At 48.7% G+C, this 24,723-nt stretch overlaps 1 protein-coding gene across 1 annotated transcript in view; it reads right to left on the bottom strand.

The window, feature by feature from the left end:
* Window positions 1-13,134, bottom strand: part of TRABD2B (TraB domain containing 2B) — a 209,032-nt gene extending 195,898 nt beyond the window's left edge. Inside the window, exons 1-2 of the mRNA XM_028513714.2 lie at window positions 12,391-13,134; window positions 9,735-10,295 (exon numbers count right to left, since the gene is read on the bottom strand). Of these exons, the coding sequence (XP_028369515.1) occupies window positions 9,735-10,295; window positions 12,391-12,492 (663 nt within the window). The 5' untranslated portion in view covers window positions 12,493-13,134. The remainder of the gene's footprint in view (window positions 1-9,734; window positions 10,296-12,390) is intronic.
* Between the last annotated feature and the right edge of the window lie 11,589 nt (window positions 13,135-24,723).

A 24,723-nucleotide genomic window follows, 5' to 3' on the forward strand; every position in this document is an offset into this window, starting at 1 on the left:
GGAGCTTTATGCAGAGAACACAGACTCAGAAGGTAAGAGCCAAATGAGAAGCAAATTTTAATGCTTCCCCCTGCCCTTCCTGACCCAATGGGAAGAAAAGAGGAGACCCAAAGGATAACAGGTGACTGAGTGTCAGCAGGGAATACCTGCACTGCCTACAGGGAAGGAGAACGGTGGTCAGGCCCTGACCTGAAAGCCTCAGGGTCCCCCAAGGAAGCCACATTGCCTCGTCAGGGGAGGATCACACTCCAGCATCAGATGCCGCTGCGGAAACTGCACCAGTCCTAAGGACCCAGGCTGTCACCTGGAGATGGCCTCCAGGCTCTGACTCCTATGGACCTTGTTAGGTCCCTTCTGGCTCTTTTCAAGGGCGGTCAGGATTCTGGGTGACCCATGTACAACTCACCTACTATTGAGGACTAAATGTGCACCACCCTCCCTGATTCATGTGCTGAAGCCCTAACCTCCAATATGATGCTATTTGGAGATGGGTACTTTGTGATGTACTGAGGGTTAGAGGAGGTCATGATGGTGGGGCCTTCATGACGAGATTCGTGTCTTTATAAGAAGAGACACCAGTGAACTTAGTCTTAACCCCAACTCATACCTCTACACATCTCTGTTAGGAATCACTCTGCCTGGTATCAGAAGCTGTAACCCCCTCCGAGGCTAAGGCTGAGGGAGTGACCTTGGACCATAAGCCAGCAAGGAGACAAAAGCTTATCTCCCTGGCAGGAGCACCGCTTCTGCTCCTTTTACTTTACCCTACCTGGTCCCCAATGCTTGGTCGGTTAGCCAATGACAGGTAAGATTCCCTAAGGGGGGAACAACCTAAGACAGGCACAATCACATGGGAAGCCCCCAAAGAAGGACTTTGGGGGCTACAGCAAAAGGGGGTGATGGACCCTCGCCCCTCAGCTTTGACAAAACCTGAGTCCTGATTGTCTGTGAGAACATTTCCTTATCTCTTGGTTGCCTTAGTTCCCTTGTTCCACCTAAGCCTGAAACAATGACAGGGTGGTGCCGCCCTGTGCTGGAAAGGGTGGGTTCCCTGGGTGATCAGGCCTAAGAAAGAATATATAAAATCCTGTGAAACCTGCTTTGTTTAGAAAGCTCTCAATTAATTGATAAGGGTCCAAAGAAGAAGTAAGTTTGTTCCTCAAAGTTTTACAGCTCTTTAGCTATCTGATCCTGACTCAAAATAGGCCCTCAGAGTTCCTTGTTATTTATTGTTTGATCCTTACTTCCCAGCAATGGTTAATGAGCTTTACCTGAGTTCCTGTGTAAAGGAACCCAATAAGAGCCTGCTCGGGCGGGAGAACAAGGCATTCTCCCCTAGGGAGGGTGGCCATGGCACTCCCCACTAGAGAGAGTGGTTGTTCCGTCCCTATTTTCCCACAGGACCTGGTTGTCTCTGTGTATGTTTTTCTCATGTTTCAATGAGCCATCAGCAGCATTCCATGGTCACTGTAGGCCAGTGGTCATGTCACATCTCTCTCTCTCTCTTTCTCTCTCTCTCTCAGAAGGCAGCTGTCTGCAAGCCACAAACAGAGCTCTCACCAGACCCCAACCAAGCTGGTACCCTATTGCAGACTTCTAGCCTCCAGAGCTGTGCAAAGGTAAATTTATGTTGTTTAAGCCACTCAGCCTATGGTATTTTGTTATGGCAGCAGAGGCAGACTAAGACACCCACCAGTCCTTTTAAAACTCAATGCAACTTTGCAATATACACAAACATACAATCATTACGTTGTATATCTGAGATGAATATGTCAATTATACCTTAATGAAAAATTAAGAAAGAAAAGGAAAAAAACCCCACAAGGCCAAAAGCCAATCACATCATTGCACCTACATTCAAACTGCTGAGCTATGATCAGGTGGCATCAGCCCATAGGGACAGTGCAATCTTGTGACTATGAATAAAAGTCTGGCTACAAAGGGCATTTGTTTGAGGAGTCTGGACTTTTAAAAGGGACTGCCCTCAGGAGCCCTTGCTACATCATAGGAGTAAGAGCTAGCCAGACAATAAAAACTGGGAAGGTAGAGTGGACAGCATAAGCAAACACATGGAGTCATGACCAAGGTTGCTGTGTGAGAGGCAGGGACAGAGGCAGAACTATAAGAGGTGAGCATTGTTGGAGCCCCAAACCAAAGCAGCAAGTAATAGGTCGAATTAAACATTTAAAAATAAAAACAAAGAGGGAGAATGGGGTGAGCCTGGAGAGGCTCATGTGCGCTCTGATGAGTAAAGAGGGGGAAAAAAGAAGCCTTTGTTTGCAAGTAAGAGCTGAGGAAGAGAAAACAACAACATTTTCCAGGTCAGAGAGAGATCAATCCAATAGGGACCCATGGATTCCTGACCGAATGGGTCAACATTAGTACAGAAGCCATCTGCAGGGCTCAGGTGGGACGCCTGAAGGCTTTCTGTGCACATGGAGGCCAAGATGCAGTCTGTTTTTGGCATCCAAAGCTGCCAACACCCCAACCAGAGAATGCTCCACAAAGCCCCAACTTCAGGCCTTGAGCACCTTTGGCCTAATTGTGTAGTCAATCATAAGCATATTTTAAACTAGGTTTTGAATCTGCATCTATTAGGAAAGAAAAGACTGCCTCAGTCATCATTATAACATAAAGCAAAACAAATAAGTGCTAAAAGAATATCATAAAATGTCATTTAAAAAATTCCACAGAAAGGAAGGATATATGTGGCTGGGGCATCGAGCAAAGTTTTGGACCAAGTCTTCCCGAGCAGATTGGATTGAGCAGCATTCTGGGAAGACTTCCTAGAGGAGGCACAGCTTTGAGTAAAGCCTTGGAAAATCTCCTAGGATTCAGAAGTGGAAAAGAAAAGGAGGAAATTCCTGGAGAGGGAGGGGGCCCAGCACAAGCAGCAGCGCTTCCAAGCTTGGGGCAACAGTGTTGTGCTCCAGCGGCTACACAGTGCGGATTGAAAAGCCTGCAGATCGTGGAGTCGCTGCTCGGCTAGACGGCTTGGCAGCCGCCAAGCAGAGCTGAAAGCTGGGCCACCGGCTGCCTGTGGATTAAGTGGGTGGACAGAGAGCCAGTGACGGGAGATAAAAGGGAGTGAAGTGGATAATATTTAGAAGCAAGCCAGAGGGGGAAAGAACGCCGGCAGCTTGGCTGGCAGGCTGCGGTGCTCGCTGCATTCTTCAGTTTCCTCCCTCGGAAAGCTGCATTACCAGGCGACCTCTTCCTGGCTTCCAGAGATGTCCAAATGGGAGCTATTAACAAAGGCACGCTCCCATTTTTATCTCCATCACAAAATGCTTCAGCACTCAGGCTTTCTGTTTTGGGCCCGGGACGGCTGGCGGGTGTGTTGCGGGAAGAAGATCAATGGGGTTTTGGACGGGGCTTCTTGAAATTCTTGAGAACTGGTCCCTTCCAGTTCTAAAATTTTAGAGCTCTGTGACTATGAGCCGAAAATTCTTCAAAGCTGAGAGGCTAGGATTTCACAACGTGAAGATTCTTCGAGTCCAAAAATGCCTCTGAGCCTAACGCTCTAAGATTTCACCATTCTTAGATTCCTTGAGCCTCTGAGTTCCGGTTTAGGGTTCAGAGATTCCGTAATTCCGGAAGAGTTCATCCTATAAACTTCTAATCTTGAGACTAGAATATTGTATGATCTTTTGGTCACCTCCAGCTTTCTCACTCTCCTTCAACAGAGGCGCCTAAGCCATATGGTACATTGGCTTCTGAGCTTGTTCCCCCTCCCCCAGGTTGTGTTCATATATTAAATGTTAAAGTCTCAGGTAACCAGGTCAGGGGGAACAGACAGGGCTGGCCATGCCAGTGGGGGCACTTTGCAAACAGCTCTCTGGGCATAGACAGAGTCTGAGCATACACATGCCTAGGGATCAATGCTAGCAGGTCCCCCAAGGGACTTCTACACCGTGGGATGGACCTTTGCTGAATAGCTCCCAACCACAGGGCTTGGTGTGGGAGGCACAGTAGGTGTGGCAGGCTGCAGAGACCAGGGTGGAGACAAGACCAGAAGAAGCATGTTTCCCAGCCCAGGAGCTGCGGTTAGTATAGCACCTTGGGCCAGCCTGCGTTTTGATCTACATTGACTGAGGACCTCTCCCTCTGCAGGGAATTCTGAGGAGATGAGGACTCAGCATGGTCTGAAGTCCTCAGGGGTGCCCAGGTGCTGATCTCTCCCTCAGGAGGACACGAAGACCTGGTGGGAAGCCACCAGCAGGAACTAGGGCAGTGGACACGAGGGACCATTGGTCAGTGCTGCTGTAACTGCCATGGAGGCTCAGAGAAGACAGAGGACTCAGAAATGGTCATGCTTGAGAATGGGAAATGAGAGGTTCTGACAGAACCTGAGAAATGAGAGACACGTGACAGGAAGAGAAAGGGAGAGCGGGGTCTCCATGTGAGGTGTGGAGAACCAGGACATAGGAGAGGCAGACACACAGGCGCTCCATGCCTCGGTTTCTACAGCTGTATAAAAGGACAGATGATACCCACTCTCCCTGACTGGTCAGTGAACTCTTTGCAGGAGAAACTAGGCTGTTCCCAGGTCTCTGCTCCCAGCATTGCGCTGGCCTGACACTAAGGTGCCCCAGGCGAATGAGGAGAAAGTGAAGGAAAGGTCTAATAAAGAAAAAGGCTCCAAGGCTGGACAGCTGTCCTGCAGATGGTGCTGCGACAGGCCAGGGCTCTCTCTGCTCTGCAGACCGCAGCAAGAGGCAGCAGGATTGCCCACCAGAACCGACAGCCTTCCAGACAATCAGGTATCAGCATCAGCCCACCAAAGACTGCCTCCACTAGAGCTGTGGAGGACTCAGGCTCAATAGCTCAGCATAGCTCAGGGTTGCCAAAATACGGGGGCCAAAGATGAGCACCACAAAAGTCAGAATTGGGCCAGCCCTGAAAATCCCCTAGTCGACACTCTCGTGGAACAGAGGTGACGACCTAAACCCAGAAAGGGAAAAGGACTAGCCCAGAGTCACAGGTAAAGCAGGAATAGGGCCAGGGGAGCTAGAGCCTACTTTGGATTTGAGCAACCCACTTGATGATTTTCAATTTTGTGTTCTTGTAGGAAGGCATGAAGCTATTTAAGGTAAGGAGGGGGATCTTCACTTATGCAGCCTTCATTCATTCATTTACTAGTGCTGGGTGGTGGAAGGAAATGAAGCAGGGATACTCTCGTTTCATGGTTCCTGTCCATTCATTCATTCTTTCTCCAAATACTTAATTGAGCACCTAATCATATATGCTGGCCCTGCAGGGTGTAGATACAGGATCTCTGACTATAAACCAAAGAGACTCCCTTTTATTTAACTGGGCCTGCTGGGCCTGTGTTAGGGGTGCCACCTTCACAATGGTCCTTTGGCAAGCTGGGGATGTCTTAGGGAATTCCAGTTGTAGAATCATCTTCAGATCCAATTTGTAAGCCAGAGGAAAATCAGTGTGGGCACTTTCTAATTATCTAATTCTGTATATACCTTATTATATTTTTAGCAAGATATGACAATCTCCCACCACTCAAACACATACACTTACCATCACCAGATAATGCCTTCTGACTATTAAAAACAAAAATCACGCCAGCTCTCACATACCTCAAACAGCACAGACTCTGGCATCAGACACACCCAAGTCTGAACCCTGAGTCCTCCTGTGCTGGCTGTGTAATCACAGCCAAATGACTTAACCTTTTTAAGCCTCAGTTTATTGTCTGTGAAAGAGAGATGATGGTATGTCTTGTCACATCTCTGTGAGGTTTAGAGATGATGTACTTACAAGGTCTAATGTAGTGCCCTGCACAGAGACAGAGCTCACTAAAGGATGACGTTGTGGTTTCTAACCCCCTGGTGAGGGAGCTGTGCTATTTTACAAACATTTTGGATAATCTTGGCAGCCACGCCCAAGTGTTTAGGCTCTGCACACACACCATGTTCACAAAAACAAGCAAAGTACAGAAGGCAGGGTCCTCGTTTTCTCATTATGCCTCAGACAACCGCATAACTTAAGAGGGCCTATCACGCTGCTCCTCCACCTACGGGTAGGGGAGGACTGAGGCCCCCTAGAGGGGGAAGGAGGTCTCCTAATCAGCCCAGCAAGTTAGTGGCAGCTAGTACCAGTCCCTGGAGGCAGCTGACAGAGCTGATTGAAATCTGCAGGTCCCAAGACTGTCATAAGATCTGGACTCAAGGCACAGGTACCCACAGGCCCCTCGGGGCAGGAGCCGCCACCCTTTATTACTCCAGTTTCACTCTGTTCTGCAAAGGATGGGCAGTGGACATGGCTGCTAGGAGAAGGTGTTCACAGGGCAGAGATGAGGCTTCCCTCCTCTCTCCTTCTTGGCCTGCAGCTGGCCCAGACTCTTCCAAGCATGAGACCTACATCTAGGTAGTCATTTTACCTTCTCAGTAATCTCCACATGTAGTGTCTTCTCACGTCCTCCCCAAACCAGCTCAAGTGTGAAAGGCTGGCCCCTGCTGCCCCATATGATAGACAGGAACACAAAGTTATGCATGAGTCCTTGGCTTTTGAGCTGGAGCTGGGACTGAAATCTACAGGCAAATCTCCTCTCTCTCATCCTGCCACACTGAGCTGTCTGCAACACAGCGGGGAAAACTTTAGAGGGCCTGCCTTCACCATCCCCACTGGAGCCCCATGGCCGAAAGAAATGATTTCCCTATAGGTATAAATTTCCCAAGAAGTAAACTTTTAAGCCCTCAAGTCCTAAAGGGGAGAAAGAAACAAGAAAGGACTGAAGGAAGGATCACAAGAGGACACGAAATACCTCGTCATATGGGGTGGCAGGAGGAGTGCGCCCTTCTTCTCAAGTCAGGCAGGCTGGCTCTGCTCCTCATTAACCATGTGACCTTGGGCAAGTCCTCCAACCTTTCTGACTACTCACCTTAGAAAACCACAGGGCTGTGAGAGTCCGACAAAATGGAAAAGCATATGGAGCTTCCTGCAGAGTGCCAGGCACGTGGAATTGATTATAACCGTCCCACGGAATGTCAGGGCTGGAAGGGACTTGGATGATGACCTCATCCTGGTGTCTCATTTCACAGACGGGAAAAACAAGGCCCAGAGAGGGGAAATGACTTGCCCAAGGACACACAGCAAACTTATGGTGGTGCTGGGTCTAGCACGCTCAGTTCATATTAAAATCACAGACCACAGCCAATGAGCCCAACCTTCCAAGCTGTTCGGAGATGGAAGAAAGTTTTTCAGTAGTTCCTCAACCCACAGAGTTCCAAATGTAAGCTTCCTTTCTCCACTTAACAAGAAAAAATGTGGTATTTCTGCCCAGAAAATATAAAAATTTGAGAAATACTCAAATTAAAACTAAAATCCCACGTCTTAACAAAAACACTCTCTTTTAAGGCTTCTATTTCCCACCTTCTTCTTTCATTGCCCCCCCCCAAATATTTTGCAATAACAGTAATGCTGAGAGGAAAGAAAAAAATAAAAATCTGATGCACTTAACAGATATTTTGGTACAATAATGCATCACAGATGTTCATATCAAACTGTGCACGCGCGCATACAATTTTACTGAGAAGGCTGTTGCATTTCTGACTTTGGGGTGGGGGATCCCTAACAACCCCATCCACCCCAGCTCTGGAATCCCTCCTTCCCAGTTAGCCCAGGGCTGCCCATGGGGATGGAGGAGAGATTTCATCACCTTGTTCCAAAATGATAACAGGACAAATTGGCGGGGTCGGACACTCTGGCAGGTGGTGAAGGGTGTGGAGATTAGGGAACCGAGAGGAGCCCTGTTTTCTTTTGTTTGGGACTTGCTTCCTGCAGCCCTCTTGACGAGCTGGACCCAGGAACAATTTTAGGAGCGGGCCCAGGCTGGTGATGGGGTGGGCGCATTTTTGAAACCAGAGATTGGAGTCCGTTTGATCTTCAAACATGGGCTTTGGAGACTGTCAGCAGGCTCCTCGCTGGCCGATGAATGGCTCTCAGGAACTTTTCCTAAAACATAACCTCACACACTTTCCAGCAAATGTTTTCAACCTACCAAAGCCATCATTTGGTTGAACAGCAGTGTTTCCAGACCCCGAAGAAAGATAGTTTTGTTGTTTTAAGAGAGACAGATTAAAGCCAGGGGCTGTTTAACCAGAGCGCTTGTATGCTCCCTTCAGCTCTTGTGGATTCCTCTGTGGTGGGCACAAAGAGGGGGTTTAGGGGGACGGTGGGTCCCCTACCTCCCTAGCCTAAAAGAGATGTCGAGGCCAGACACGAGGCCTCTGAACAGGAGGCCTCCCACAAGCCTGCCTCCAAAATGAGATGGGCGGCAAGCACTGGGGAGCCCACGGCAGATAATATCAGCTCTCGAGGCTGGCAAGGGAAAAGTCACTTCAGAGGGAGAAAGCCGGTATGTTCAGAGGAATCAGTGCTGGGCCAGAGAATGCACAGGATTTTCCCCCATGGAGAAGGAGTCAGGCGTAGTCAGAACCCTGCGGGGCGTGACTAACTTCCCCAATATTCCTGCCACCGGGGCCCTCTGGGTAAGGACTCCACAATTATGGGAGAGCCAGCAGGAGAACCGACAAACCCGCCTTTCATTTGGCCGGCAAATCAATCTGGCTTCTTACCTCCCTGGGGACAATATTGCATTTCCCCTAGAAAAACAAAGGCCAGAGATCTCTGAAAGGGGATCAGTTTCTGCTGCTGTTTCCCTGGTGAAGAGCTTGCAACATCTCTGGAGCAGCAAGCAGTTCTGGTCCCAGTGGTAGTTTCTGGCCTGGCCAATTTACAGGCCATCTCCTTCACAGAGAGAGGACCAAGTCTCTGGGGCCATGCCTCACTCCTCACTGGGCATCGGCTCATGCCCAGTCTTGGGGCCTTGAAGCAGGAGCCACCAGCCCTGATGCAAGCCCCCACCCCCGACAGACAGGCTGATCTGAAGGCACAGATGTGAATTCATTGTTCCCAGGGCCTCAGAGTTGAGTTTGGGGCCAGTGAGTTGCGAGTGACCTCTGCCCATGGGGACAGGGCTTTTAATGACATTTTGCTGGATCAGATCTCTGGCAGCCAGAGACTTTAAACCTCTGAACCTCCTCCCCTCTCCCTGCCCCCAATTCTAGTTTCAGGAATCAGAACTGTCAACCTGTAAGTGAACACATTTCTCTGAAATTATTAACCCCAAAACTATCCTGGCTGGCGTTCTCCCAGCCTAAGGAGGCAGTCCGAGGGTCGCCTGGCACTTTGCAAAGGTCCGGGAAATTCGACAGTGCTAAGGTCAAACAGCAGGCTGTACACACCAGGTCCACTCTCTGCACCTGCCCTGCCCCCAGGCCCGGGCACTGTGTCTCCCTCTCTGCGTCCTCTGTTTACATGCTGCTGCCTCCAGCCTCAGAATAGCCTCCTGCTCTTGAGATCCAGGGCTTCGAACACAAGCTTTCAGCTCCCTCTCTTTGTTTTTCATCACTCTGATGCTCCCAGGGAAATTCTTTCTGCTCAGGCAAGCACGGCAGGTGGGGAGTGTATACCCCCCACAGGTAACACCACTGAAAGGGAAGCAAACACCCAAACTCTTACCCCCAGTCCAGCACATACCAGTTTGCCCTCATACCACCCTCAAAGCAGCTGAAGAGCCTCTCCACAGCCCAAAAGACCTTCTCTCTTTGGGGGAAGGACAGGGCTTCGGCTGCCCGAGAAGGGAGACCATCAGAGGAGAGGACAGGAACGCACAGGGGCTGCCCAGAGCAGGGCGCCCAGGGCCTGGTGCCTACCTGGGAGAAGTTGAGCCCATTGAGCGGGTGGCACTGCTCTTCCACCCGCTCCACGGCACCCGTGCTCTTCCTCATCCGCTCCGCCTGCTGGGCCAGGTACAGGTCGAGCACGGGCACACCCCGGGAGCGCACGTCCGTCTCTGTGAGCGAGTTCACCATCAGCATCACCCACACGGGCCTCTTGCGCTCCCAGTTGCCCGCGATGGCGTTGAACAGGTAGTCAGCGTACAGCCCCTTGCCCCGCTGTGCAGGCGTCATCCAGGAGGGCATCATCAGCTTCACGTAGTCCAGGTGGCGCTTCAGGCGCCAGTAGAGTTCATGGGGCAGCACGTCCTGCAGGTTCTCCCCGTGGGGCAGCAGCTGGCAGCTGGCCAGCGCTGAGATGGTATAGGGGTCTGTCAGGTCCAGCTCAAAGTAGACGCGGGCACTGGCCTGGAAGGCTGCCTTGGAGTTGTCTGGGATAAAGTCCCAGACACGCGTGTAGGGGACGTGGATGGTGCCAAACAGGTAGGCCGGGGGGTCACGCCGAATAGTCCACAGGAAGGAGTTGAGGTCCCTTTGCTGCAGGGGGAGAGGAGCAGGAGAGCAGTGAGGCCAATGGCAGCAGTGCAAACCCAGGTTAGCACAGAGGGGGCAGGAGGAGGTGGGGATGGAAGGCAGACACCTGCACAGGGTTATGGGAAAGAGCAAGGGCTTTGGAAGCTGAAAGATCCACAGGCCAATCCTGGCTTTGCCCTGTCTCAGCTGTCTGACCTTGAGCACACTGTTTCACCTCCCACAGACTCAGTTTCCCCATCTGCAAAATGCAGGGCCAGAGCACCTACCTGAAGGGTCAATGGGAGTATAAAAACACACGCTATTATCTAAGTAAGTCTTAAGGGCACTGCCAGGCCCAGAGGAAGGGGAGATGAAGGAAGCCTTCGTTATTTATGATTAGCTTTCACTGTTCATGCCAAGGTCTGCCACACCACCTGAGAACATTCATGCTTGGCCAAGCCAAACCTTCACCAGTGGCGTTTCACGGGGAGTGTGGGGAGAGGGGGAGCAAGAGTCCTGCTCTGGTAAGAAGGGAGGAAGTCATATAACTTAAATCCAACCATTAGAAGATACTTGCCAAGAGCACTTTGAAAGCAGAACACCCATTAAAAATAGCACACCTATTTAAACAGCAACTTCCCATCCACCAGGGTGGATACAGTTTTCCTTTTGGAGGGCAGATCTGGGTGTCAGCTACTCTGCTCCACCAGCTGAAACCACAGATGAGAAAGTGCTTTAAAAGCCGCAGGCTAAGTGAAGTCTCAGGCCCCCGGCTGGGGAGAGGAGGATGCCATAGAATCGGGAAATGTACATATTCTGGGTGCTTCCCAGGCTGCTCCCCTAAATAGGCAGGCACACCTGGTCTCCAACACCAATTCTCTGCCATTTATCGCCTAAGCTCTTACCAGGGTGTGTATCGGGGTGAACACAGGGGGGCATGGAAAGAGGGGTCATTTCTCCAGGTCCAGTTTAGGGCTGGGGGTGAAGGGGCATGAGAAAGCAACTGTCATTTCTCACCGGCCTGTCACTTCCCATCCAGGGAACCCCCAGGGCTGTCGGTCCACGTGGCACCTGCAAGCTGCTGGCTAACGAATAACATTCTTCTACCTGACTTTAGCACAATGAGAAGTATGTGTGGGGGTGGGTGGTGGGGATGGGACTTTACTTTACTGCAATCAGCAATTGTAAATCCCAGCGTACTAGAGATATAGACCGGTTCCCAGCGTCCACAGGCTACAGAGGTCCCTGTTTCAGCAGGAGTCAGGACCTGGAGGTGCACCTTGCCCAAGGTCAACTACCTCTCTGCTAACAAGGCTGAGAGTGAGGACCCTACAAAAGCATCCCCTGGTCTCCCGGCCTCTAATTCAGGGTTATTTTCAACGTATTAACACTTTGAGGGGGGACACTGAGGGAAATCAAGAGAGTCCTTGGTTTGGAAGGAAAATTAGGAGAACCAATAATTACTCGACCCCAAGGAAATATTAGGGCGGCATTCATTTCCTGGCACTGCTTTCCTTCTCCTCTGGAATCTCCCCGCTCCCCTTTTTTGTGAAATGGGGGCGTTTGGTAGAGTGGGTGCTGGAACCTGGGTTGGAGAGAAAGAGGAAAGTGGGAAACTGTACCAGGGAGAAAGTTTGCCCCAGGTCAGAGTGGGAGGGCAGGGGACACGGGGAAGTCTGGGAGGGGCGGTGTGTGAATTCGAGAGAAGCAGGGTCTGATGGAAGTCAGAGAAAAGAGGGCAAGGGATGGTAGGAGCGGAGAGTCAGAGTGGGCAGAGAGAAAGCAGGAAGGTGAAGACAGCATAAAAGCAAGAAAAAGTGAGTCAAAGGGGCACAGAGAGGAACTGTTCCAGCAGGACCGAAAGTTGGGGACAGCCCGAGAGCGGAGAGAGTCCGCGAGTGTTGAAGGAACGGCCAAGGGAGCCCCAATCTCCGCTCCCTGTACGGAGCTGGGACCGGGGCACCAGAAGCTAGGGAAGGGCGCTCGAGACAGCACCCGGCGGGCAGAAGTGGAGCGGGTGGGCTGAGGTGGGTGCAGAAGGCAGAATCCCAAACCACTGTCCCCACGGGGCTGCAGTGCCCTGGCGGCCGGGAGAGTGGCCGGGTAGGCGCTCGCTCACCGATCCTGGCGGCCGGCACTGTCCTCCGTCCAGGGGCTGCGGGTGGGCGCGGGCGGTGGCGAGGAGGGCGGCGAGCAGCGGCCCCGCCAGGGCGGTGTGCATCCTGCCGGGGCCCGCGGGGCGCGGGGGACCCTCCTAGTCGGCGCCCCCTCAGCGGGGCGAGGAGCCCCCAGCTGGGCACCGAGGTTCCTCTGGAGCGCGGGGCTCCAGTGGCTGGATGCTGGGAGCCCTCTGGGGCGTGGCTGGATGTCCCTGCCGAACCTGGGGTTCCCTCGGGGGCGGGGCTCCGTCAGTTGGAAGAGGGGTACCCTCTGGGGCGGAGCTCTTCACCCGGGCGCGCAGCCCCGTCGGCCGAGCCCTGGGGTTCTGAGAGCTCACGGGGGTCTGGGGGCGCGCGGAGGTCCTGGAGCGGTGTCGCGGTCCAGGGGCGCGCGGGGCTCCTGGGGCAGTACTGGGATCCCGCGGTGCGCGGGGTCCTGGGGTTATGCTGGGGACCCGGGGCACGCAAGGTCCCAGGGGTGCGCCGCACTCCAGGGGTCGCGCAGCGGGACAAGTGCGGCGGCGGGCGCGGCGGGGGCGGGGGTCGGATCTGTGTGCCCAGCTGCCCCTGAGCTGGGCTCAGAGGGGCGGCGGACGGCCGCGCGGCCGCTGCCCGGGCTCCGCCATGCTGCTCCACGGCCGGGAGGGAGGGAGAGAGGAGGGCGGGAGAGCGGCGCGGAGCTGGGGCGGGCGGGGGGCTGGGGCCGCCGGGGCGGGGGGAGGGGAGGACCCGGCGCGGGACGCGGGGGGCGGGGGGCCGCGCAGGGCCGGCCGGGCTGCAGGGAGTCCGGGTGAGCTCCGCGCCCGGGCGCGGCGAGGCGGGGTCTGATGGGCATGGCAGGCGCTCGCTCGCTCCTCTCTCGCTCCCTTGCTTGCTCCCTCACACACGCTCGGAGGGAGGCGAAGCCCGCAGCAGCCACTTCCCAACTTTCCGAACTTCCCAGCGCAACTTTTTCCTCTCTTCCCCTGCCCGCGCCTCCTCCTCCCCCATCCCTCCCCCTTCCCCTCGCCTGTTCCCTGCCGGGCCGTAGCTTCCGCATGCGGCCGCCAGAGGGCGCCCGGGCCGAGGTCCTGCTCTGTCAACCTCGGGCTCTGAAGTGGAAGTAGACCTGGCAGGCAGCAGTAGGTTTGGGCACTTGGACGAGACTATCCCAATGCACCTGATGCGCAGATTCTGGTGGGAGTGAACAGAGAGAGGGTCAAGAGAGGGCACACACCCCCAGACTAGCTGGGAAGACAGCAGTCAAAAGAATCCAGGAGAGCTAGTATGTACAACTTTGTACCCATAACTCTGACATGCGCTTAGTGGGTACTCCGCAAACAGTAGCTGAATTAAAACAACAATTTTCCTCAAAAAATGTTTGGAACTTTATAAACAGTCGTGTCTCATCAGTTTCTTTGGACCCACACGGGATCCCTATGAGAGGCCTGGGAGGTAAGGATACATATCCCCATTCCTTAGACGATAAAAATTGAAAGAGCCCTTAAAACCAGCCCCCTCTGCTCCTGAGAGGCAAATGAAGTTTAGATAAGGTCAAGGGGCCAGGGCCAGGCCCAGGCCTCTGGACCATTTCTTGCACGTGGGAAAACTCAGTCACAATCACCACTGCCCACTTCTGTTAAATGAGAGGTGGCTGACTCTTCCTATCCTGACAATCGAGACTGTAGTATGAATTCGGTAGAACTGTCAGGAGCCCACAGGCTTGAGAGGGAGACAGACAGGGATAGACACACAAAGAGATGCTTAAAATACAGATGATGAATGCCAGAAGAGACAAGGGTACAGGTAAGTGGAAACAGAGTAGAGCTCCTAACACAGCCTAGAGGCTCAAGGAAGACCCTGAAAATGAACTTAAAGGGTAAGTCACAAGTAGCTGCATGGAGGAGGTGCACAAATTCTTCCAGGTGAAAGGCTTAGAGGTGGGATAGCACAGGTGCCTGTAGGGGTCTGTACGCAGTTAGGGGTGGCTGGAGCAAAGAGCCATGGGTAGAAGCTGAAGCTGTGTCTCCTGGCCAGGCTGCAGAGTTAGTACTTTATGTCTACTAGGTGGTGGTGCATCATTGCAAGATTTGAAGTAGAGTGTGGTTGGAACAGATCTGTGCCTTTAGGAGACATTCACTGGAGGGAGAGTGCGAAGAAGGGCGCCCTCTGGGGAGACAGGCAGGAAGTGCACAGGTCTACTGACTCCTGGCCCAGTGCTCTCCCACAACTCCCACCCATGCCTTCAGACACAAGACTGAGCAGCTGGAGAATGGCCACTGTGGAAGGTTGGGAGAGGAAGGCCAGTTGGGATGGAGGGGCAAAAAGGTTTCTAGGACATAAGATCTGCCCTTTGGGAGGAAGACAGTGGAACACCAGAGACTGGCAGTTTGAACCACATGAGATTGCCATTTCTGTAGATCAAAAATTAATAAATGTTGACAATTTTATATAGTTTAACCTGCTAAGTGCCCAGGGCAATTTCAGTCTCTTAGCCATGCACACATCTGGTGACAGACGCTGAGCAGGCCGAATTGCCCAGACAGTACGGGAGAACAGTGTGGCTCCATGTTGCCCACACACAGAGCTCTGAGGACTGCAGCTGTGACAAAAGAGTCCTTTAAAGAGCCTCCACTCCCCCATGCTCCCAAACTGCCTACAATACCAACCCTCTGCTGGGTGAGGATGAGGTGAAACAGTTGGGAAGTGGGAGGAGAACTTAATTCCACTGAGAGGGAGTGTGATGGTCTCTATGGGTACCTAGGAAAGGCAGATAGACAAAAAAAGGACACGACCAAGTTAAAAACTGATCCATAAAATTAAAGTGATGTTACACATGAATATGTGTGTGATTTTTAAAATGCTCCAGGGCTTTTTTCCTAACGTACAAGTTTTGTAGGCTAATTGGCATGAGTTCCAGCTATGATATCTCTTCTTTGGCCCTATCCTATGGCTGTGTGACCAGAGCCAAAGCAATTAACCTCTCTGTGTCTCTCTACACCCAGCTTCCTGTTCTCGCAGTTCTCTGAGTCCATATGTGCAGTAATGCTTTAGGATTTCCCCTGATATTGTCACTGATACTGTTAATGAGAGGGAAGAGCAAGCGGGTTTCTCTATTCCTGGGGATGTACTCAAGAGAATTGAAAACACCTGTCCACACAAAAACTGTGCACAAATATTGATGGTTGCATTATTCAAAATAGCAAAAAGGTAGGAACAACCCAAATGTCCATCCACTGATGGCTAGACCAAATGTGGCATTTGCATATGGCAGAATATTAATTGACCATAAAAAGTAAGGAAACGCTGATACAATATGGATCAATCTCTAAAACATTAGGCTAAATATTAAGAAGCCAGTCACAAAAGAATGTACATAATATGACTCCATTTATATGAAATGTCCAGAATTGGCAAATGCATAGAGGCAGAAAGCAGATTAGTGGCTCATCAGGGGTAGGAGGAAAGGGGAGATTGAGGGCCACAGGTAAAGGTTACTGCATTTCTTCTGGGAGTAATGAAATTTTCTAAAATTGATTGTCATGATGGCTGAACAACTCTGCAAATCTATTGAAGGCATTGAATTGTACAGTTTAAAAAGGCGAGTTGTATGGTAGGTGAATTGTATTCCATACAGCTGTTACTAAAAAAGAACAAACAAGAGAGAGTGCTCCCGGACAGCAAGGGTCTAGTGTTTCCAAACAATTTTCTCTCCTACCTGGTTTGTGAGAGAAGTACTGGATAGTCCTAAAGTCCCAGGTGTTCTGCTAATGTCTCACAGAGCAACTTTGGGTAGACCTCTCTCCTTCTCATCAATATGAACAAGCTCACAGACAAGGTAACCTTTAAGAGTCTTCTGTACACGACTCTGGAGTTCAGGATTCCCTGGCCACAGCCTACCCAGGAAGCCTGTAGAAAGGATGGGAAGGACACAGGGCTCAGAAGGCAGGCAGTGGACTCAGCTGCCTGCCTCCTCTCCCCGGGCACATCCGGCCCACTTTCCTTTTATTGCATTTTAATTAAGTTGTTCAATCAGATGGGTACTAGGAATCTGTAGGCTATAACAGCTCAGGCAGGAACAGAAGCCTTGTAGCGGAACTAAATCAACAACGTCTGCCTCTTGAGCAGATCCAGGAGCCCCGGGGCCTGCCCAAGGGCGCCTCTCCTGGATGAGGGGCTCTCCTGCTCTGCTGACTCAGAGGAGAAGCTTTGCCGTGGGCCAGAGGACTGCCCTCTTGGCTAGCCATCATTTAGGCCTCTGGCCACACTAGTGCTTTACTATGGACCTGGCCTGGCCTGACTTCCAGCTCCAACTTCTGTTCCAGTTGTGCCCAACTCCCACCCACTCCCAGGCTCTTTCTTCTCCACTGCAGCTTCAGTCGGTTGAAAGTTAATTCTAGATGGAAAGACATGATTGCCTTGGGGAGCGGGGAAGAAGGGAAGTAAAGTCCAGGATCATGCAGAGGTCAGCAGTGCTTAAGACAGTCTAGAGTGATGGAAAGAACCAGGAAAGAAGGTAGACACAGAAATGATTCAGAAAAGGGCATTCATTCATTCCCTTCCCTTACAGGAGTGGGGAAATAGATGCATGATCATGGAAGAACAGTGAAGTATTACAGTTTCCAAACAAGATGGCTATCATGAAAAGAAAAAGCCCTACTAAGGTCCAGCCCAGTGAGGGACTAGAGAGCACAAAGGAATCAGCTCCAGGTTTTGTCCTTGGGGAGCCTGCAACCCAGTGAGAGAGACAGAAATGCAAACAAATAGGGTGCTTTGGGAAACAGATGGGGGAGGTGTGGGTAGAACAGCCTTAGGAGAGAAGAAAGTCTGGTTTAGGAGAGAGGAGATCAGCAAAGGTCTTTGCCAAGGAGGTGATGTTTGAGTTGATCTCCAAGGATGAGCAGGACTTGGACAGGGAGAGTGAAGACAGGAAGCTCATTTCAGACAGTGGGGTCAGCACATGGAAAGGCATGGAAGTGTGAGTGTTTGGCATATTGGGGGAATCGTGTATGACGATGGGGAGAGAGAATTCAAGAACTGTTGGGGAGGGTCAGAAATAAGACAGCACCAGGGATGGCCTTTTATGGTCTTGGAAAGAGCACAATCTTGATGTTCAGAGGATGTAATCTTTGCTTGCACTGCATGCATTGCAGGTGCTGCTTGAAAGTGGCTACATGTCGGGGCCCATATGAGATGTGTTCCCACCCTGTGTGCAGCCGTCGGTGATGTAACAACAGTGATACACACTAACTGTGTTGATTCACAAATACTTACTGTGGCTCCATGTGCACCGTAGGGTGCTAGGCATGAAGCAACATAGTCCTGACCTCTGGCTACTTGCAACTTTTCTACAAGATGTAAAATGTTCAAGTGACTTGTTAAAATGCATTTTAGTGCCAGGTGAGTAACAGGGTATTGCAGAAGTCCAGGAGAGGTCAGTGAGAGTCGGAGTGTCAAGGACACCTGGGAGGAGCAGGGTTTGAATTAGGCCATGAAGGAAGAGTAGGGCTTAAATAGAAGGAAAGAACCCTGCTTGCATCCTAGGTAAGGGGAGGGATGAAAATGAAGAGACAAAGGTGGTGCAGGGAATAGAACCTTCTGGCTGGAGAAGAAGGGTGATGTCGAGAATGGGCTAGGGTGGAGGCTGGGTGGCACGGTTGGGGCATTGTCAAGCAAAGAAGCTACAGGAGCTGCGGGTCACTGTGACCAGTTCTGGGCCAGACCCTTTATGTAAAGGATCTCAGCCACACTGTGAGGCTGATGTTTTTACCCCCATTTTAAAGATGAGGAAACTGAGTCTCAGAGGCAACACATGCCATATTCCAGCCACACAGCTGATAATTAGAAGGCTTGGACTATCTATCTAGTTTTTTCCATAAAACTGCCTGCTCCTTTTAAGACACCAATGGCCGTGTGGTACAGGTTGCTTGGGTCAGACTGGGTGTGGCTGGTGAACACATGCACACACACACACTTACTGCAGGACACACTTACAACACATATGGCACATACTGAGCTGTTTCTCCCATCTAATTAGGACAGAGGGATGATTGTCATTTAGGAGATGTTTGCCTTTCACTTTAGCCCAAGCTGTGCGAGGCTCCATTCCTCCATGTAGGATTCAATAGACATATGGAAAGGGAAAAAAGAAATGTGATGCTTGAAACAAAATACCCCATCGAGCTGACCACTAAATAGCACTTAGACCCCAAGTATACACACAGCTGCTTTATGTAATGAAGGCTGTGGACCATGTTCCTGGATATAAAATAACAAACCACATATAACGTTTTACATTGCTGTGTAATTAGCACGCATCTGTGAGTGTGCGAGGGGGCCAGGGTGAGCGAAGGGGGGCTCAGGCCTTGAGCACAGAGAGCCGTGGAGGAAAGAGCATGTGCAGTGGGGCCAGGAAGACAGGAGTTTGAATCTTTGCCCCCCCCCTTTGCACCTCTATGACCTTGGACAAGTTATCCAAGCTCTGTGAACTTTCAAATTCAAATTTGTCCATTGGAGTCAAAGTTCATACCTTATAGCAATTGTCTTATAGCAGTTTTGCCCTTCCTACCCCCAGAGGGACATGTGGCAATGTCTAAAGACATTTTGGTTATCATAACTGGAAAGGTGCTACTGGCCTGTAGTGAGTAGAGGCTGGATGCTGTTAAACATCCCATGTGCATAGGACAGTTCCCACAACAAAGACTTACCCAACCCAAAACACCGCTTGTGCTGAGATTGAAAAATCCTGTCTTACAGAGTTGCTTGTGTCAAGGATATAACCGTTACTAACTTGTATTGAACATTTATTATGTGCCCAGTACTGTTTGAGCACAGTACTGTTCTCTGTTTGATCACTTCAGTTAAATGTGTTAACTCTTAACTCCCTGGATGAAGGAGACACTATCATTCTCCTCATCTTATAGATGAGGAAACCGAGGCCCCCAAACTTGCCCAAAGTCATCCAGCTATTAGTGGTGGAGCCAGGGTCTGAACCCAGGCAGTGTGGCCCCAGAGCCTGCCACATGCTAGACAAGCGTGTGCTTAGCAAGTGCCTCCTCAGTGTGTGGCACGTGGTGGTGATGGGGACTTCTGTAAAGTGGAGTAGAGGGTTCATTTGTTCACTCAGGCAGGCAAGACACATGTACTGAGAGTCTAGTCAGGGCTTGGTACTAAAGAACAGGTAAACAACACAGGCTGGGCCTTTGCTCACACAGACCTTACTTTGCAGTCAATGAAGAAAAATAAAGAAGAAGTAACCAATACCAGTGGAGACCCCAGCAGTGATAAAGAGTGTCTGGTGGGTGATGAGCAGGAATTTGCAGGAGGAAGGATGGGGAAGAACACTCCCAGCAGAGAGACTGGCTTGGGCAAAGCCTTGATGAGTTTGAGAAACAGAGGTCCAGCAAAGCCGGGCACATAGGACACTGGAAAGAAAAATCTAGAAGGTCAGATTAGGGAGATGGGAGGGAAAGTGAGACTTTGTAGGTCAAAGCAAGAAGTTGGAATTCTAGCTTTACTGAGGAGCTAGAGGAAGGTTTTAAAGAAGAATAACATGACCTGATTTATATTTTTAAAACATGGTTTAGACTTTGGTGCGGAAGTTGGTAAGACGGCAAGTGAAGAATTCAGGGGGCCCGTAAGGGCAGTGGGGCAGTCACTGAGGTGAGGAAGTGGAGGCTGAGACAGATGAAATGATTGGTCCAGGATCTCACAGTACTAAACTTTTTTCTGACTCTACATCATGTTCTTCCAGTGTTCCACCGCTGCCTCCATATGGAAGCAGTGGCCTTGGAATCCAATCAGCCTCTAAAGTGGCAGAAGCTCCCTGACTTCAGGCAAATTTTTGCCTCTCAGCTTTTTCTTAATCTGTCCAGAGTGTTTTGCAGTCCTATCTCTGTCTTCCCCTCTCAGATTATCAGATGAGGGCGCGTGATGGGACTGTTTCCTTGGAGTACTAGGTCCATTTTCTCGAGACTTTCCAGACAGGCTGCAGCTGGAGTGACCATCATCTCTAGCTATCACAGAAAGCATTGGCTCAGCACTTTGGAAATGAGTTCTTAAGAGAGAGAATTCAAAAGATTGCCACATATACAGGGAAAGAGTATGGTTTGACAGAAGCTTGATGGAGGCAGAAGCTGCCCGAGTTTTTCATTTAACATTGTGCATAGGTCGTATTCATAGCAGCTGCTACTCCTAGCTGCTACGGGTAAGGGATACCATTGGAGCACTCCTGTGTCAGGCATTCAGCAATGTGCGAGGGTTATGAGAGTTCCAGCTATGACCTCATCAACACTTGGTCTTGTCTGTTTTGTAATTATAGTCATCCCTTGGTACTCGCCAAGTATTGGTTCCAAGACCCTGGTAAATAGCATCGTATTTTCATATAACCTGTGCACATCCTCCCGTATACTTGGGATCATCTCTGAATGACTGTGACATCTAATACAATGTAAATGCTAAGAAAATTGTTGTTGTACTGTATTGTTTATAGAATAATGACAAGAAAAAACGTCTGTACATGTTCAGTAGGAATGCAAACAGCGTAGGCCTGACTACATAGTACATGTCAGCAAAAAAAAAAAAAAAATGGAACTTTTTCTTGGATGTTTTCTACCAGCAGCAGTTGAAGCTGTGGATGGGGAACCCTCTGGGAAGAGCTGAGTTCAGTCATTCTTGTGGATGGGAAGTGGTATCTCATTGTGGTTCTAATTCGCATTTTTCTAATGACTAATGATGTTAAGTATCTTTTCATGTGCTTATTTGACATTTCTTATATCTTTTTTAGTGAAGGCTTTGTTTAGAACTTTTACTCATTTATACTGGGTTGTTTGGCTTTTTACTGGATCGTGATAGTTTTTTAAATATTCTGTTTACAACTCTTTTGTCAAACATGGTTTTGCAAATATTTTCTGCCAGTACTTGGCTTGTATTTTCATTTTCTTAACTGTGTCTTTTAAGACCAAATGTTTCATTTTGAAGAAGTCCAAATTATCGGGTTTTTTTGTTTTACAATTTGGGCTTTTTGTGTGCTCCTTAAGAAATCCAGGCCTAAACCATGGTCACTGAGGTTTTCTCTTCATCGTTTTTTTTTCTGGAAGTTTTATAGTATTAGGTTTAACACTTAGGTCAGCAATTTACTCTTTGTTGAATTTTTTATGAGGTGTGAAGTAGAAATCAAGGTCTTCTTCCTTCTTTCTTTCCTTCCTTCCCTCCTTTGTTTCATTTTTTGGGAATGTATATCCATTGTCCCAGGACCATTTGTTGAAAAGTTATCCTTTTGGTATTGGATTGCCTTGGCACCTTGGTCAAAAAATCATTGGTTACTTATGCGTGGGCCTGTACTTGAACTCTGTTCTGTTGCACTGATGTACGCACCTGCAGTCACAGCAGCACCGCACAGTCTGTATTGCTCTAGCTTTATCATTAGTCACGAAACCAGCCATATAAGTCTTCCAACTCTGTTCTTTATTTTTAAATTTGTTTGGTTATCTTAAATCATTTGCATTTTAATACAAGTTTTAGAATAAATTTGTCAATTTTTTCACAAATCCTGCTGAGATTTTGATTGACATTGCAATGAATCTCCAAATCAATCAGGGGAGAATTTACATCTTAATAATATTGTCTTATGATCCATAATTATGGCTTATCTATCTTTAGATTCTTTAACTTTCCTGCCCCCAGCAATATTTTGAGGCTTTCACTGTGTATAATCTGCACATCTTTTTGTAAAATTTATCCTATAAAGTATTTCATAATTTTTGATGCCTTTATAAATAGAGTTAAAAATTTTTCAATTTGTGACTGTGCTTGGCAAGTATATAAAACAATGAAATTTTGTATGTTGCTCTTGCTTCCCACACCATACATTTTTGTATCTATTGAAATGGCTGCATGGATCTCTTTTTCATTCTTCCTAGTAACTGAATGTGTGTTTTTGTTTGTATATGTTCTTGCAAATATATATTGTTACGTTGTATGCATGTATTTTTAATTTATATAAGTCATGTGTTATTCCTCTGATTCTGTTCTTACTTTTTGCACCAAAAAGTATGCTTCTTACAGTCCATTTATATTCTTCTGGCTGCTGCATAATATGCAGTGGTGGTATCTCATTTATTTCACCTGTTCGTTCCTGAATGACCATCTTCCAGGAGGTCTCCAGCTCCCTGACCCCACAAATAATGCTACCATGACCATCCTTGTACATGTTTTCTTATCAACCTGGGTGCACTTTTTGGGGAATGCACACCCCCGAGCTCAACACCTGAATAATAAAATACATACGTACTCAATTTGGCTGAGTGATGGGGAATGTCCATCATATTGGCTCTGCCACTTCACAGTCCTTCCACCTGGAGGGATATGAGGAATCCTGTATCCCCACAAATACAGGGTGGGGCAAAAGTAGGTTTACAGTTGTGAGTATGTGAAACACAGAGTTTATTGTTGTGCCACTATTATTAATTAATCAATTATTTTCCATACAACTGCAAACCTACTTTTACCACACTCTGTATTGCTATTACCCAGGTTTCCAATTTTTATTGGTATAAATCATATAAAGTGGTATCTCCCTGTAGTTTAACTTTAATTTCTCTGGTTACCAATGATTTTGAGCAACTTTCTATATGCCTTTTGTCTTTTTCTTTTGTTGGGTTTCCTCTTCTGAAAATTGCCTGTGTGTATCCTTTGCTCCCTTTTCTCCCGAGTTTTCTCTTCCTATTGATTTACAGGAGCTCCTTGTGTCTTCTAGATATCTATCTGTCTTTGGTGAATTTAGACACTGTGAATATCTTCTCTCCTGCCCTTTATTCGTTTATTTTCTCCATAGTGCCCTTTATTGAACAGAAATCTTATTTTTTTATTTTTATTTATTTATCTTTAGAGGGGAAGGGAAGGAGAGAGGGAGAGAAATATCGATGTATTGTTGCCTCTCATGCGTCCCCCACTGGGAACTGGCTCACAACCCAGGCATGTACCCTGACTGGGAATCGAACCACAATCCTTTGGTTTGCAGGCCCGTGCTCAATCCACTTAGCTATACCAGCCAGGGCAGAAATCTTATTTTTATACTGAAATCAAATTCACTTTTTTCTCTTTTTGCTTGTATTTTTTAAAATTTTATTGAGAAGTCCTTGCCTAGTTCTAAGTCATGAAGTTATTCTTCTACATTTAATATTAACTTTATATCTGTGCATTCTTCTATTAACTTTATCATTCTAGTAGCTCTACATTTTATCTTTCACATTTGTTCTTTTAATCTACACAGCATCACCTCTGTGTGTGGTCATTAGTAATGACTTCAGCTTTCCTCTTCCACATGTGAGGAGCTAGTTTTCCAAATACAGCTTACTTAACAATTTATATTGAACTGATCTATCAAGTTATTTCTATTGTATGTTTATACACATGAGATCTATCTATCTCTATCTATCCATCATCTTTCTGTCTGTGAGAGGCCTAGCAAAGACAGAATACAAGCCCAAACAGAGTAACTAAAGAGAGCTCAATGAAGGACTAGAAGGTTAAAGAGATGAAGGGGAGGTGGGACACTCAGCAACAATGGGGAAGTTCTTATCCTTCACTCCTTAGCTCCCAGCCGCCTACATGAAGTGGCAAGGGAAGGGAATGACTATCAAAACCCAGAGAAAACTGTAGCTGGTGTTCTCGTCCTCAGAAGAGGGATGCAGCCTGGACTTACCTGCAACCAGAGAGAGTTGCCCTAACCCCATCTGCTATCTTTTTTCCCCCTCCAACCTCTCTCTAGGGCCTCAGACTGAATAACCAAACTCAACTGGGAATCCCAGGACAGGGGAGTATGGTTAATGAAATGCAGGGAGGTGAGCTTCTTGGAACAAAAGTAGAGTAGAGAAAGGACCTGGAAGGGCAAACAGGAAATATCCAGCACAACATGTGTGTGAATGTGACTATGTATCTCTTGAGCTCCCTGTTCTATGCCAATGGTACATTGGTCTATCTGTTCCTGTGCCTGTACTACAATGTGTTTATCACCGTAGTTTTGTAGCATGTCAGTGTCTGGGAAGGTGAGTTCTCATCTCTTCATCTTTCTTTTTTAATGTTTAAAGTTTTCAGGTTAAATGCATTTGTATTCCTCCATATATATTTTAGATTAAAGGTATTGACTTCTCAAAAAATCAACTGGAATTTTGATTGGTCTTTTATTAAATATTTCTATCAGTTTCAGAGAAGGGACATATTTATAATATTAAGTCAGCCTATCCAGGAGCAGAAATATCTCTCTACTTATTCAGATCATCTTCTGTGTCCTATATTAGTGTTATATTCCTTTC

The sequence above is a fragment of the Phyllostomus discolor genome, chromosome 5 (genome assembly GCF_004126475.2).
Source record: "Phyllostomus discolor isolate MPI-MPIP mPhyDis1 chromosome 5, mPhyDis1.pri.v3, whole genome shotgun sequence".
Taxonomy (NCBI): domain Eukaryota; kingdom Metazoa; phylum Chordata; class Mammalia; order Chiroptera; family Phyllostomidae; genus Phyllostomus; species Phyllostomus discolor.